The sequence below is a fragment of the Tribolium castaneum genome, chromosome 5 (assembly GCF_031307605.1).
Source record: "Tribolium castaneum strain GA2 chromosome 5, icTriCast1.1, whole genome shotgun sequence".
Lineage (NCBI taxonomy): Eukaryota > Metazoa > Arthropoda > Insecta > Coleoptera > Tenebrionidae > Tribolium > Tribolium castaneum.
The window spans coordinates 8,443,544-8,456,951 of NC_087398.1; the positions used below are offsets into that span (position 1 = coordinate 8,443,544).

General features: G+C 35.5%; 1 protein-coding gene and 2 non-coding genes across 6 annotated transcripts; all 3 read right to left on the minus strand.

Moving 5' to 3' along the window:
* Window positions 1-7,283: 7,283 nt before the first annotated feature.
* LOC656396 (transcription factor E2F2) lies at window positions 7,284-13,000 on the minus strand. 4 transcript variants are annotated; one of them, XM_008202175.3, is made up of 4 exons: window positions 12,888-13,000; window positions 11,309-12,308; window positions 9,499-9,787; window positions 7,284-8,913 (listed from the first exon to the last, which is right to left on the minus strand). In XM_008202175.3, the coding sequence occupies exons 2-4, from the start codon at window positions 12,263-12,265 to the stop codon at window positions 8,786-8,788; spliced, it is 1,374 nt and encodes a 457-aa protein (XP_008200397.1). In that variant the 5' UTR covers window positions 12,266-12,308; window positions 12,888-13,000; the 3' UTR covers window positions 7,284-8,785. The 4 variants fall into 4 exon arrangements, with proteins under 4 accessions (XP_008200397.1, XP_008200398.1, XP_008200396.1 ...); XM_008202176.3 differs by having other exon boundaries at window positions 11,309-12,305; window positions 12,888-12,971; XM_008202174.3 differs by having other exon boundaries at window positions 11,309-12,305; window positions 12,584-12,961.
* On the minus strand, window positions 8,997-9,092 carry Mir998 (microRNA mir-998). The gene has a single exon (NR_038734.1). It is a non-coding gene; the product is annotated as a microRNA mir-998 (primary transcript).
* Window positions 9,178-9,283, minus strand: Mir11 (microRNA mir-11). The gene has a single exon (NR_038735.1). It is a non-coding gene; the product is annotated as a microRNA mir-11 (primary transcript).
* Window positions 13,001-13,408: the final 408 nt, after the last annotated feature.

Here is a 13,408-nt window from a genome sequence, read left to right on the forward strand (position 1 = left end):
TATTTTTGTTTTGTAAAGATTCTTCTATAATTTTTCTACTCAGTGTATACCAAAGCACAGAGCAAAGTATAAGTATTTGCCTTTACTAATTATTTTAGTATTAGTTCAAGTATATACTGCGGAGTAAATACAGAAGGGAGTCTTTACTTGGTGTAAAAACTACGACATAGAGAACTTACTTGAAGCAAACGCAATTAATTTGTAACCATATGTCTTATCTCTTCTAAATTCTCCGAACTTGATTAGATAAAATTAGACAACATTTTCAAAAATTTTGCCAGTATTCGTTCATTAAATAATAAATCTCTCGACACCTTACGTTCGTGTTTCAGCGATTGTTTGCTTAAATAATGCAATTTACAATAAATTAAAAATACCGCTTAAATTACTTCCTTTGAAAAATTTTTGCAGAAAAATCAAAGTTTATTTTTTTTGCAATGTTAATTATGTATACACACAGTACATGTATACAGAGCGTATTAAGTATTTCCTCTATTATGTTTTCCTTTTTTTGTATATTACAGTATTTGTTTTTTCTTTTTTATATTCGTTTTTTTTAAGTTGACTAACCACTACTACAACAAAGTCTTTTAAACAAAAATAAATAAATATTCAAGTTTTGTTAGCCAAGCCCCCATTTATTTTCGTAGAACTGTTTATGTTGCTTTGCTTTTGCTCGAATCATTTGCAAAAAAGTCGTATACATAGCTCCTTTGAAACATAATAAGCAAACATTTTGTAGTGCTATTCATAATATTGAAATTTGGTGCCAAAAAATTATGTGTATATCTAAAAAATTATACGAAGTACCTACATTAATGAAATTAAGTCTAATTTTATTTTTTAAATTCTTAAAATAATCCAAGTGCATTATTTTGATTAAATATGTCATGTTACTACTGGTTGTTAAAGTTTGTTTTAAATTTATTCCTGTCGTTTTATTTTTAGATATTTTTTGAGAAGAAAATGTATCCAAAATTTTATCACTGTGAGATACTTAATGTTTAAAAAAATAGATTTCACTATTTACGGTATCTTCTCTATATTTTAGTTCATCTTTATTTCAGTCACCCTTAATGTATAATGTTTTTGCTTTTACAATAAATTAAAAATACTAGTTTAAATCGTTTGAATAATTTCGCAAAAGTTAAATTTATTCTGTACGACACTTCTTAAGCAATTCCTTTTTTATCTGTTTTTTTTATTACACAATAGTTGTTTTTTCATTTTTATTTTATACTATTTATGTATAGGGTTAAGTAGAGTAGCCTCAGTTAGAATGCTACAAACATTCATAAAATTTAAATCTTATTAGTCTGATCTACCGGTGTAGTAAAGGAAAACTATCCAAACATTGCCATTCATTTCCGTAGATCTGTTTAACTTGTCTTGCTTTTGCTTAAATCAGCAGCAAAAAAAGCGTAAATAGCCCCAGTGTAAAACTTTGTAATTTTATTCAGAACGTTTAAATAATACGAAGTACATTGAATTTATTTTTGAATTAGTATCATTCTTAAAATTGCATATATTATTTTAGTCTTTGTAAAAAAGAAAAAACAGAAATTCCGTTCTAGTATCTTTTTTAAAGTGGAAAGTAGCTTTTTGTGTAATTCCAAATAAACTGTACGTCTTTAATCAAGGTTTCCTCGTGCATCATGATCAAAAATGCGGATCTTTTCATCTCATATAATCATATATCGCCAACGGACACAGATTATGGAGAAACGCGGACGAAGGTCGGCATTGTGTCGACAATATCGTGCTGCGAGAGAAAGGAATTTGTTTCCATCCTGACACGAGTCCTGAATAAGTGACAGATTTTTGGGAATTGGCTCAATGTGATCCCTCGATATTTCACACAGGTTGCTTTTATCGTAAACTGATACAGCTACAAATGTTTGATTTCATGTTATAACATCGAGGATCAATTGGGAACGCCTGAATTTGAGCGCATCAAAACGTTGTTCTTTTCGCAAAATTCGGTTTGGTTTCAATAACGCCGCCAGTGTGGATTCAGCAACCGAAAATCGAACCGGGCGATAAAATAAATCAAACAAATTGAGAAGCGCTAAAAGCCAAATTTGGGATTATTTAATTCACTTTGCAATTATTTTTTGTGTTACATTGAAACCGTAATCCGTGTAAAACATCTCAAGAACCGCTTCATAAGGCAGCAAATATTAAAAGATGCTGAAAACCATAACTGGAACACCAACTCGAAGAGGAAAATAAAGTTTTAATAAGCACGAAAACTTCATTATTGAGCAGTGGGCCGTGTCTTCTTCCTTTGCAGTTGTTAAGGATGTTTACAGTGTTATTATCCTTTTGAATCAGAAATCATATTATTTTTTGTTTGCTGAAAAAGACATAGCCACAACAGAGTTTGCACAAAAAATATTTATTATTTTCTTTCACTCTGGAGCTTGTTATTTATTTCGCCCAACTGGAAATAAGGATAGCTCCTCAGCCTCATATATTGTTATTATTATTACTTATTATCCTTGCTTGAGTTCTCAGAGTAAACATCGCTTCACTTTTTTGCTAATTCGTGCTCTTGTTAAAACGGAAAACCACCGAATCGCTCGCTGACAGTCTTTTTACGAGAGGTTTCCTGATTAAACAAATTTGCATAATTATTGGATCACCCAAAAAAGGGTAACAATGCGCAAAAATGATACAGTTTAAGCCCCGAACTGATTGCAGCTCTCGAGTTTCACTGTCACTGGAATGAATATTCCCCAATCCGATTATCAAATAATATTCATAGTTGTAATCGTCAGTAATTAATTAATTTACACACAAATCATCAAATAGCACAGGCGTTGCGTTTGACGAGGGTAATTTACTAATCAAGATCTAACCGAGGAACGTAAAACTGTGCACCAAGAGAAACTTCCATTTCTTTGTTAATGTTTAATGTCTTACACAACAAGTCCCTCAATGACACTCTTTAAATTGTTCATGAACACGAAATAAATAACACTTTTTGGGTAAAATTAAAATTGATAAACTTACTTTTGCCAACTTGACGCAATTTCTTCCAAACTGAGAAATAAGTAAAACGGTAAAGTATAAATAATTCGGTATAAAAATTAATTAGTATTGTAAGTACTGAAATATTCCAAGAACTAATTAATTCACCTGTACGCTCTAAGGAAATAATAATGCATCCTTTGAGAGCTGGATCATCTAGTATTATTTTCAGAATAAGAAAAACAAAACACGGTCTCTACTTACCGATTTGTTTACTTATCCACTTGACATGCATGGATAGCTAAATTAGGAATTAATTAACAAAGGTTTTGTTGGCTATTTTACATTACCTTTATTTAAACATATAGCTATGAAATTCAGTGCATAAATTTTAATAAAGCAAATTCCACATACCACTGTAAACCAAACTTCCTTATTTGATTTCATTTACAAAGAACACAACAAAATAGAAAGAAACATTAAAAAAGAAAAGACTAATTAACTCTAATAATGCAATGCACTTCAAAGAGCTTGCGTCAGTGTTTCATTACGGAAAGAGTCTTGTTTTTATAGGAATTCATTTTACACATAGTATTTTTCCATTCCCTATAAACCGCATCATAGTAAAAAAAGCAAAATTAGAAAAAATTAAAAGTTATATTTACAACTAATTTTTTAATTGTATATTTCATTCTTGAAGCCAAAAGCTAAAAATTTATCAGTTTATACATCGTATGAACAAGACGAACACATAATTTGAAAAAATGAATTGAATTTATTTGTGCCATAAGCCAACCAAAAATGGTGGATGCGCCGGGATAGAATTATTATTTAAAAAAATTTAGTCTTAATTTTTAGTCGTATAAACAAGACAAACACATAATTTTAAAAAAAATGAATTGAATTTATTTGTGCCATAAGCCAACCAAAAATGGTGGATGCGCCGAGATAGAATTATTATTTAAAAAATTTTTAGTCTTTAACTTTATTAATAATAATAAAACAATAATGCAACTTTACCGACAGAGTTTTTACAATAAGAACTACACTTGTTTCAAAAATAATTGTTGGGGAAATTGAGTACCTACAACTATTTTTTTCTTTCTTGAAATTACGGCAAAAACTTGAAGTTGCTTCTTTTAAGTGTACTTTTACTGCGCCTGAGAAACTAATTTATTTATCTGAATTCGTGTAATTTTTCCCACTGCATTGCTAATTGTAATGAGACAAATCTCAGTGTTGTTGCGTTAGGAGTACAGTAAGCCGCATGTGTTCGTGTTTGCGTTTCTGTTTGTGTGTGTCACACAGATGTATGCCCAGCATTACAGAAATCTCAGAAACCTTATTGATTTAGCTCTGTTCTGGTTTCCATAACTCCAGTCCTCCAGTTTGATACTCAGTTATATTTCAGTTGGCTTTCTTGCACTGAAATTGTATTTTGCCCCCTAGAAGATAATGATCGAGTTCGCACTCGGCTTCTCTTTAACTTTAAATATCTTCCATACGGAAGTGCGAATTTATCTCGTCGTGATTTAATCTAAAATTAAGTTGGAAAAGTAAAAGGAAAATGTGTGCATTTGAAAATAGACCGTTCGTTTTTAAAACACAAAAAATGCAATTTAAAAACATTGCAGAACTTTATTAATAAATCCGTCCCCGGTTCCGCGAACGTTTTTGAATTTTTAAAGGAGGTTGCGGATTTAAAGCCAATTTAAAAAACCTCACCAACAATTTATTGATTATTCATTCTTTGGATGATGGTTGATTGATCAAATCCAGGGGCGACTCTAAAGATAGACAATGACAATAGCTTAGGAGGTCGTAAATAAAACTCACACAATCGCGTAATCAACAACCAATCAATTTTATCTTTTGTTTCAAAAATGTTTTGTTTTGGCGGTTCCCCGCTGTATGTAGCAGTAAAGGCATTCTAAATGATATTTATTGGGAGGGGTAATGACCACTTTTACATGCAAATGTGCAGAAGGGTCGCGAAAAAATCCCGGCGTATGAAAACTGGGGGAAATTATTTTAAGAGCAAACGTGCCCTTATTTCACGTTGTTAACGTGGATTTCCAATGGGAAACAACACAAAATGTTATTAAAAATTTAAAATCAAAAGTATAGATTTAGCCCTTCTCCCAGACGCTTTATGAATCAGTGATGATCTTTAAGCGCTCTTGCACAAACAAGTAGACGCAAGATGAAAAGAAATTCAGTTACAAACACTGATTTTGCAGCACATTTACTACCACACTGCACTAATTGCCACAAATAGTCCCGCAAGAAAATCACATGAATATAGATCCGAGAACTTGTCGATGTCAGGTTACACCACGGTCCTCTATCCTCCTATCCATATTTCAAGTTAATTACCGTTCAACTAACAACGACGCATTCGTTTTTGCTTCCTCAAAAGTCTCAACGCAAATCTGCCGCTTCGATAAAAAATATTCAACAGTATTTAAGAATTAAGTTTCAAAACTGAATAAATTAATCGATAATTCAAAAACCATTTTTTCTTGATATCAATTGCTCAGAAGAAATAGCCAAGTAAAAACTTTTGCAATGTTTCGAGAAAAAATCTGAAACTAGACTAAATTTGTTCCACAAAATGCTACATCTACATTAGACATTTTAAATTCGTAAATTAGAATTTTCTATTAACCAGAGTGCATTAAAACATAACTTTGTATCATACCTCGAAAATACAAAGTACGTGTCTTTCATAGACATTTTTACAAAAACCAACAACGTAACGACCAAATTCAAAAAACAGAAGGATATGATGACGTAATAACTTTGAATTATTTACCAATAAGATTTTATTTCTTGTATAAATAACAACAGTAATAATTTTTTGGTGGGCAGTTAGGCTTGAAATACCGTGCATATGTTAATATAAACACAGAGCGAAACATTTTACCATAAATTTATTAATAATTCAATTTCGTGCGATGTGCAAAAATGGTGGATGCGCCGGGAAAACAACTAAAGTACCTCGTTTGCGTCAAAGTCTGAGACACAATTTATAAAACGTTAGTTTTTCAAGTTCCAAATTATAAAGCACAATAGGTAAATGTCTGAAACAAAGTAATAAATAAATATTATGTAATTTAAAAATCGTTGATAGTTCAAAACCTATGATATTAAATTTAGCAAATAAAAGGCAAATTCCGCTGCTTTATAATATTTTAATTTAAAAGTTTTATATACTGGAAGTTAACTTTAACTAATTAGCTCACAAAATTTGCGAAACTACTTCCACTACAATTCCCAATCTAGCTCGCATCCGGCTTATACCTGTACCCACCTACATCTATATAACACCACGTTATTTCTCTTTGTCGAGCCAGAAGTTTTCCAGAATAATCTCATCGCTTCTATGACATTCGTGACACTAATAATTCAAAGTTTTCTCTATAATCCACCTGTGCTCTTAGAACACGAGTGAAATCGTATTTTTCAATTCCAGTGCGGAGGATCGCTTGACGGACAGCATGTCCTCACAAACCCTCGTCCTTTTATTCATTGCAACCGTTGTCAATTACTTTGGACACGGCCAAATGACTAGCCGAAATAAAACAAAACTTCCGGCAGCGCAGATATTTCACTATTTTACTCTCGTTAGCGATATTGATTTTACTTTAGTGCAAATAATGTTGTAATACCAGCTTAAACTAAATCGACTTCGGGAAACAATTGAGAAAAGAAGGATGTATGTTGGAATCCGCGAACAAATTTTCTTTCTTTTCAAAAGTTTCGCAGGTATTCTCAAGTCTCGACTGGAACTTTAGTCGCTTCGTGGGGCTTTATTTGGAATGGGAAATAAATAAATAACTGCATTTCCATGAACTGAAATTTATTGAAATGTCCAGAAATGCATCTACTAATCGGTCGTTAACATCGAGGATCGTTTCCCTTATAAATTTATAGAGGTATCAGCATCGACAGTAAATCTTTCTTGACCCTTTTCATTAACAATGTAAACATCTGACCATGGCCATATCTTCTGGGACTCGTTGATCACTGGCCACACTTTCAACGGTTCGCTACTTTGAATTAATCACTGACTGATAATAAAAAAATTAAAATAATCTCGCTCAACATTTTTTTTACCATTGTTGCAACATTGTCTTTTGGCGCTGCAGAAAGAAATTTTAAACACGTCACGTATTTCAGTTTATTTTCGATTCATTCCTAACACAAAGTCGTGCAATAAATATCTCAAGGCAGGTTGTAAAACATGACGGGCAGCACTTTCGATTCCAAATAATCAAAATAAAGGGTGGGGTAGACAAACACAGCCACTTGTTCTACAATTTTTATTTCTTGAAGTTGGTCAAATTAAATTCTGGACATTGGAAAATTAATAATACAAAACGTAAGTGCATCTATTATTTAATTTACAATTTTATGTACATTATAAAAATGTACAGAATGATTTTTATTAACGCCTCATAACTTCTAACTCGAAAAAGCTATAAAAATTTAAAACTGGGCAGCCAAAACGTGCCACACCTTCGAATAAAAAATACATTCGATATGATTTGCAGTTCTTGCATGGCAAAGATCTTCAGTTTTCCGCATGGTTATTACAATTTTCGACCAATTAGAAAACTGAAACTGAAATGATAAGATGGCAAATGTGACTCGGTATTTCAAGCTAAGTTGTACAAACGATAAAAATTGGAGTGATATGCATAGAATATTTTACAAGTAAAGCTTGAACGGTCCTAAACAATAAAATTGAAGTCGCTGGTTCCGAGGCAAGTCAAAGAGGGCATCAGATAAAGATCACCTGTATGTGATGTTTCTACCGAACTGATTTAAGGCCTCTATTGGCTTCGGACATTTATAATATATAATAATATAAAAGATAAACATTAAAATAACCTATTTACAGAAGAAGTAACAATTAGAATTAAAAAATAATTGTACTGAATAAACAAGAACACCCACCTTCATCTACAAAAATTGCAATACTAAATACTCAGTCAAACAAGATTTAAAATATTGTTCAAAAAATTACAAATCTTACGAAATTGCAACTGTAAAAGGACTAGTACGGACTTATTGCAACAATAGCGCAATTATCATTTTATTAAAAACAACAAGAGCAAGGTGATCCAGAAGTGGGTGCAAACAATGTATTTACTAACAAAAAGAAAACAACAGCAGGTAAAATCTATATAATTTTCTCTTAAACTTCTAATTATGGAATTAAAACAGACAAAAATGCCCCATAAGCGTGTATAAATATATTTACAAGAGATTTTCCAATGGCACCATTTGATTCCATTTCATATTAACTCCTTTTGATAGTAGTGATAAGTTCTGTCGGTTTGAATAAATAAGTTTGACACTGAGACTGCTCAAAAATTAAATATTAATCGTGACCAAACAATAGGCACTTTGGTCCAGTTTCTCCTTACAAAATATTTGTAAAACTCTAATTTTAATATTTAACCAATGTTAACTCAACAATAAATATAAAATGAATGAAATGACACAAATACAAGGTTCTCATCATTACGAAATAGTCCAGAGAAAACATCGAATTAGGAATGTGGTTTGAGCCGTTTCATTACAACTTCCAAAACTCACTGCGATATTTACAAATTTGTGCCATAAATAAACACACGGGCAGTAAAATATACATCTTTTAATACGATTATGTACAAATCCAGCTTCCAATAGTCAATTAAGTACGAAAACTATTTAGTAATCTTGAGAACCCCAGATACAGTTACAATCAATGTGATCATAAGCAGATAATTTGTACATGAGCAATGATGAAAACTGATTTCCTTTATAAGAAATCAAAGAGATCTCGCAACCCTTCGTTTGCATCCAAACTGAAGTTATACTCAGAGTGCATTGCTGGCGGTTCCAAATGTAGAAACGGCTCGTTTGAGAAAAATGAGTCAACTGTATACCCTGCAATAGAAACGACCCAGTCAATATCGCACCAAAACGCACAAAATTATACTTTGTACAACAGAAGGCAGGCATTTGCAAGCAGTTAGCAGATAACCAAACGATGAGCTGAATCCCATGGTGCTACGCAAAACAGCAGCCCACATGAAATTCAGTACAACGTAGTGGCAAAGCGTCCCATGTTATATTTAGCGAGGGAAAAACAACACAGACACTTGCAAGACTGAAGCATGATTTTAATGAGTTAATTAGTTTATGGGAGTTGAGAAGCAAGCTGTAAACGCATAGCTAGAACTCTGCCTGTGATGTGAATCAGACACACACAGGTCACAGTCAGAATCCCAGAATGCATTTACAATGTAAGCGTTTGTTAGATGTTTAGTTAGTAGCAGTGGTGTCTCTTCGTGTTATTGAAATAAGCAAATTTAAACAACAATCCAACACCTGTAAAAATTACCGCCGGCGACGCGGTTCAAATGATAAAAACACAAACAAAGCGAATGTTTCCGTTAAGTGGCACAATTTTCGTGTTTTGAAGATTAGGCGTTTATCAAAAATCCGTTAATGTAACTGATAAGAACAAACCTGTTTGTATGTTTCCTGTGTGCATGCTATAAGGTCCCATCATGGGCCCGAGTACCTCATTATCATTAATGAGGGGTAGCGTCCCCATTTTCAAACTGCTGGAATCCAAACAAGTTGGGTAACCATCCACCAATGACGCGTAAGGGGAAAGTCGTAACGGGTCCACTTCTCCAGGCGCTGGTTCTTGCGACGACGTTAAAACGTTATTATATGTAAACGGATTTTGTACTGATAATGGTGTACGGGCACTGACCACGGGATCTTTCGTAAATGATAAGTTCCTGCATATCTGCAACAATTTTCACACTTGATCAAACGCGCAAATTAGCCTCAGTTCCAAAGTTCACCAACCACAAAAAATCCTATCTAAAAATTAGAACACCTCTGTTTATCGTCATTTCACAGCAGCATCTCAAAAACAGATTAAAATATATTGGCCTTATTAAAAATTACTGCTAGTAATTAAGCCATCTAGTGAATAATTTTTCAGCAAAAATCGATCATTTAAAATGTTTCATTTACGAGTACAATGCTCTCTTAATTTTTGAGATAAGATCACTTGTAATTATGCATCAGTTTAAATACGTCATCAGTTCAAAATTAAATGTCCTTGCTTAAACTTTTCCACCTTCTATTTCTACATTCTCACGGTTTTTATCTCGTAAAATCATAGCAAGAGAAAATCCTCGAACAAGTCGATTTTTTTCTCTTATTACCAGAAAGATAAAGATGTGTACTATCTAAAACAGTGAAAATGATGGCTGTCATTAAAAAAAGATAAAAATGACATCATCAATCCAATTCGAAATTTAAAAAGATATGGATTTTGTGCGTTACTTTTGGTTCAATCAGCAAAATCCATTAATCAGCCAAGTAGTATTTAGTTGATTTAAAATAAAAAAATAAATGATATAACATTATTCTTTATGCAGAGGATGAAAAAAAAAAAATACACTAATGTACCCATTTTATTTTCTATTTTGTATTTTACGTTTGACTAGGATTTGGTAGTTTTTAGTTTCATTTATTCTGGGTTTCTTTATTGAATATTAGCTTTCAGACCTTTTTTCTTACAATTCTTATCATACAATTACAATTAAAATACTCTGCCTAATTTTGATTTTTTAAGTTGGTCACCTTAGCTAATTAAAATAAAATTAGAGACTGTCACTAAAAAGTGGTTATCAGTACTAGAGTTATTTAAATGAAGATAATCAACAAAAAACTGTCGCTGCAGCTGTCGTATTTGAATTAATTTCACTTTGAGTAGTCTCTTCTTTGGTCATTTGAAACAAAATAAATATTCGAAATTACCGCAAAGCACCTAAAACAAATTAAGATATGTACGTTAATTCTCACAAGAAGTAGTTTTTGTCGATTTGCCAACATGTGCAAGCTTAAAGTTAACACCGTCATGGCCAATTGGGCACACTTTCAACATTTCTCAAGTGATTGTTGCCATCATCGTCAATAAAAGTAAAAAGTTTTCACATTTCCTTGGCGCAGCTAAAGGTCAAATCCATTACATCACTGACAAATTAATCGTTGCATTTTTGATAAGTTAATCGTGTGAGTAAAATACGACCACAATAAATAATAAGAAAATATTCCCGAAAATACACATGCGTATTAGAGCCGGTACCGGCGGAATTGCCTCCATTTCCTGCCATCTAACCTCAATCGAATTACGTAAACGAATTCAAACCGGAATCTGCCTCGGCCCAAATATGGATAAAAATAATTCGCTACGTGATAAACTTTCTGACCCAAAATTTTGAGAAATTTGAACGCTAGAACAAGACACACGTACCTGCGAGGAAATCTGCTTGTGCGGTGCTTTAGGACTGTCGAGAAGAGGCACAGGTGGAGTAGTCAAATCGAAACTTGGACTGAATTTGATATCTTTAAAGTCGTCTTCGAGCGGTTCAGTCTTTGGTTTGGCAGGTGGGACGTACTCAGGACAGAGGAACACCTCGATCTCCCCCGTGTCGCTCTTCAATTGAATACTGTATTTATCGTCCTCTTTGGACGCGGTTTTGACCGATAAATGCGTTTTCGGGGGCGCTTTGACCACGATGACCGTGTTCTGCTTGAACTTCTCTATCGACCTCAGGTCCTGATACGTGACAAACCCGTGCTTGTCGTTGTTCAACCCGATCAGCTGCTTAGCCACCGTGTTGATCATTCGGTTGAGGTCGTTTTCCTGGTTCTCCAGGTCCTGCAGGTCCTTGGTGAGTTTGAGGAACTTTTCGTTGTCTTTCCGACTGGCTTTCCACTGGATGTTGTTCTTGGACTTTTTCTCAATAATGCCAATGCCCTCCAACACGTTCGTGATGTCGTAAATCCGGCGCTTTTGCACGTTGAGCTGCTGCGAAGCCTTGTTCAGATCGACAACCCCATTGGGGGATTCCTCAAGCAGTGCCGAGAACTTCTGCGTGAGGAGCCCCAAGGACGTGTCATAACGCGTGTTTTTCTTCGTGGGGGTGAGCCGTTTTTGCTTCCGGGGCTGCGGCGGCTTGAACTCCTGCTTCAGAGGCACCACTCTCCCCCGCTCGAGTTCGAGGTTAAGTCTGCGTTTAACGGGCGCAGTTGCGTTCGGAGCCGCCGACGGGAGCAACTGGTTTTGCGGCGTGGCCCCATAGCCGTGGTCCAGCAAGTGGGGGCTGGTCACCAGCTCGGACTTGACGATGCCCATGTCGGGGGTTGTCTCGGACATGGCAGCTCTGTACCCCCTGGGGCTTTCCGTGCGGAGGAAAGGACGAGGCATTATAGCAAATCAAATCATTAAAATTGACGTGGTGGCCGATCTGCTGGAAAACAGACGCATTTACAACCGTTGGAATGCGAAAGGGGAGGGTCTAACGCATCCCGGAATAACTAACGATTTTTCGGGGGAGACGGCCAAGCGGGGCGCGCGTCCCCATCGGGGGGCAGATCGGGGCCTGGAGGAAGGGCCGGGCGCCCCCGAGGCGGGGGTTCCAGTGAGCTTACCCCGAAAATCCACGCCACCCTTCCTCAAAGACCAACCGCCATCACTCGACACGAAGCCCGAAATTACCGGGGATAAAGGGGGACTGGGGCCTACCTGGCAGCTCGGGCCTCCTTGCGAGGGTGTCTTGCACTGTCTTACTGGCTCAAGGGAGGGATTTCCGAAAACACCGGCTCAAAAACGAGATGTTCCGGAATACTAAACAAAATGGTTTCCAAACCACTTTATACAAAGCAGCTGGGTTCGCGGCGACAAACTCGGCCTCAACTGCATCGGGCCTCGGCTAATAACGAAAATTTTACCAGATTCATGTTCCGCAAAGTGTGGGCTTTCACGCGGCGTTTGTGGATTTGCGATAGGGGGGCTAGGCGGCTCACAAAAAATTATTGAAATTGCTTACGATTTTGCCAAGCGTGTACAAGTACGCACTGGTTACAAAACATCTGCCATCTGTACCGGGCATTGGCGCCAACAGGCGCGCCTGCGCATCACCACTCATCTCAGATGTTTGAAGAATATTTTTATTTTCATTTCCTACCTGGATTTTTGGGGGTTTTCGGGGCGCTAGCGCGCCCAAGGCGACCACAAGTGCAAAAAAGAATGTTTTTTTAAGGTAATGAGTGGTGTTAAGGCTCCAGATTGGGGCACATTGCGTATTTTATGCCCGAAAATTCGTAATCTCTTTGACAGCGAGAGAGATAGCAAATGTAAACAAATATGGCAGTTGGAAGGCGGGGGAATCGAAGCATAAATATCCAGATACGGTCCTTATGTCATCGTCTTCCAGGGGGTCTCTGATGCCTCACCGGGCCTCAGTTTGGATAATTACTTGAATTTTTTGTCACGCTTATGTAACCATTGCCGTTTATTTCGCCGTTAAATAATGCAGAGCAAGCGCACGTTTTAAAGAAATTGAGCCAA

What these genes read in the sequence shown, in the direction of transcription:
- LOC656396 (XM_008202175.3), bottom strand. Translation starts at nt 12,265, where the DNA reads ATGCCTCGTCCTTTCCTCCGCACGGAAAGCCCCAGGGGGTACAGAGCT. An exon ending in ACAAGCAGATTTCCTCGCAG is followed by an intron (nt 9,788 to 11,308) that starts GTACGTGTGTCT and finishes AAATTGTTGCAG; the next exon opens with ATATGCAGGAACTTATCATT. An exon ending in CACAGGAAACATACAAACAG is followed by an intron (nt 8,914 to 9,498) that starts GTTTGTTCTTAT and finishes TTTCTATTGCAG; the next exon opens with GGTATACAGTTGACTCATTT.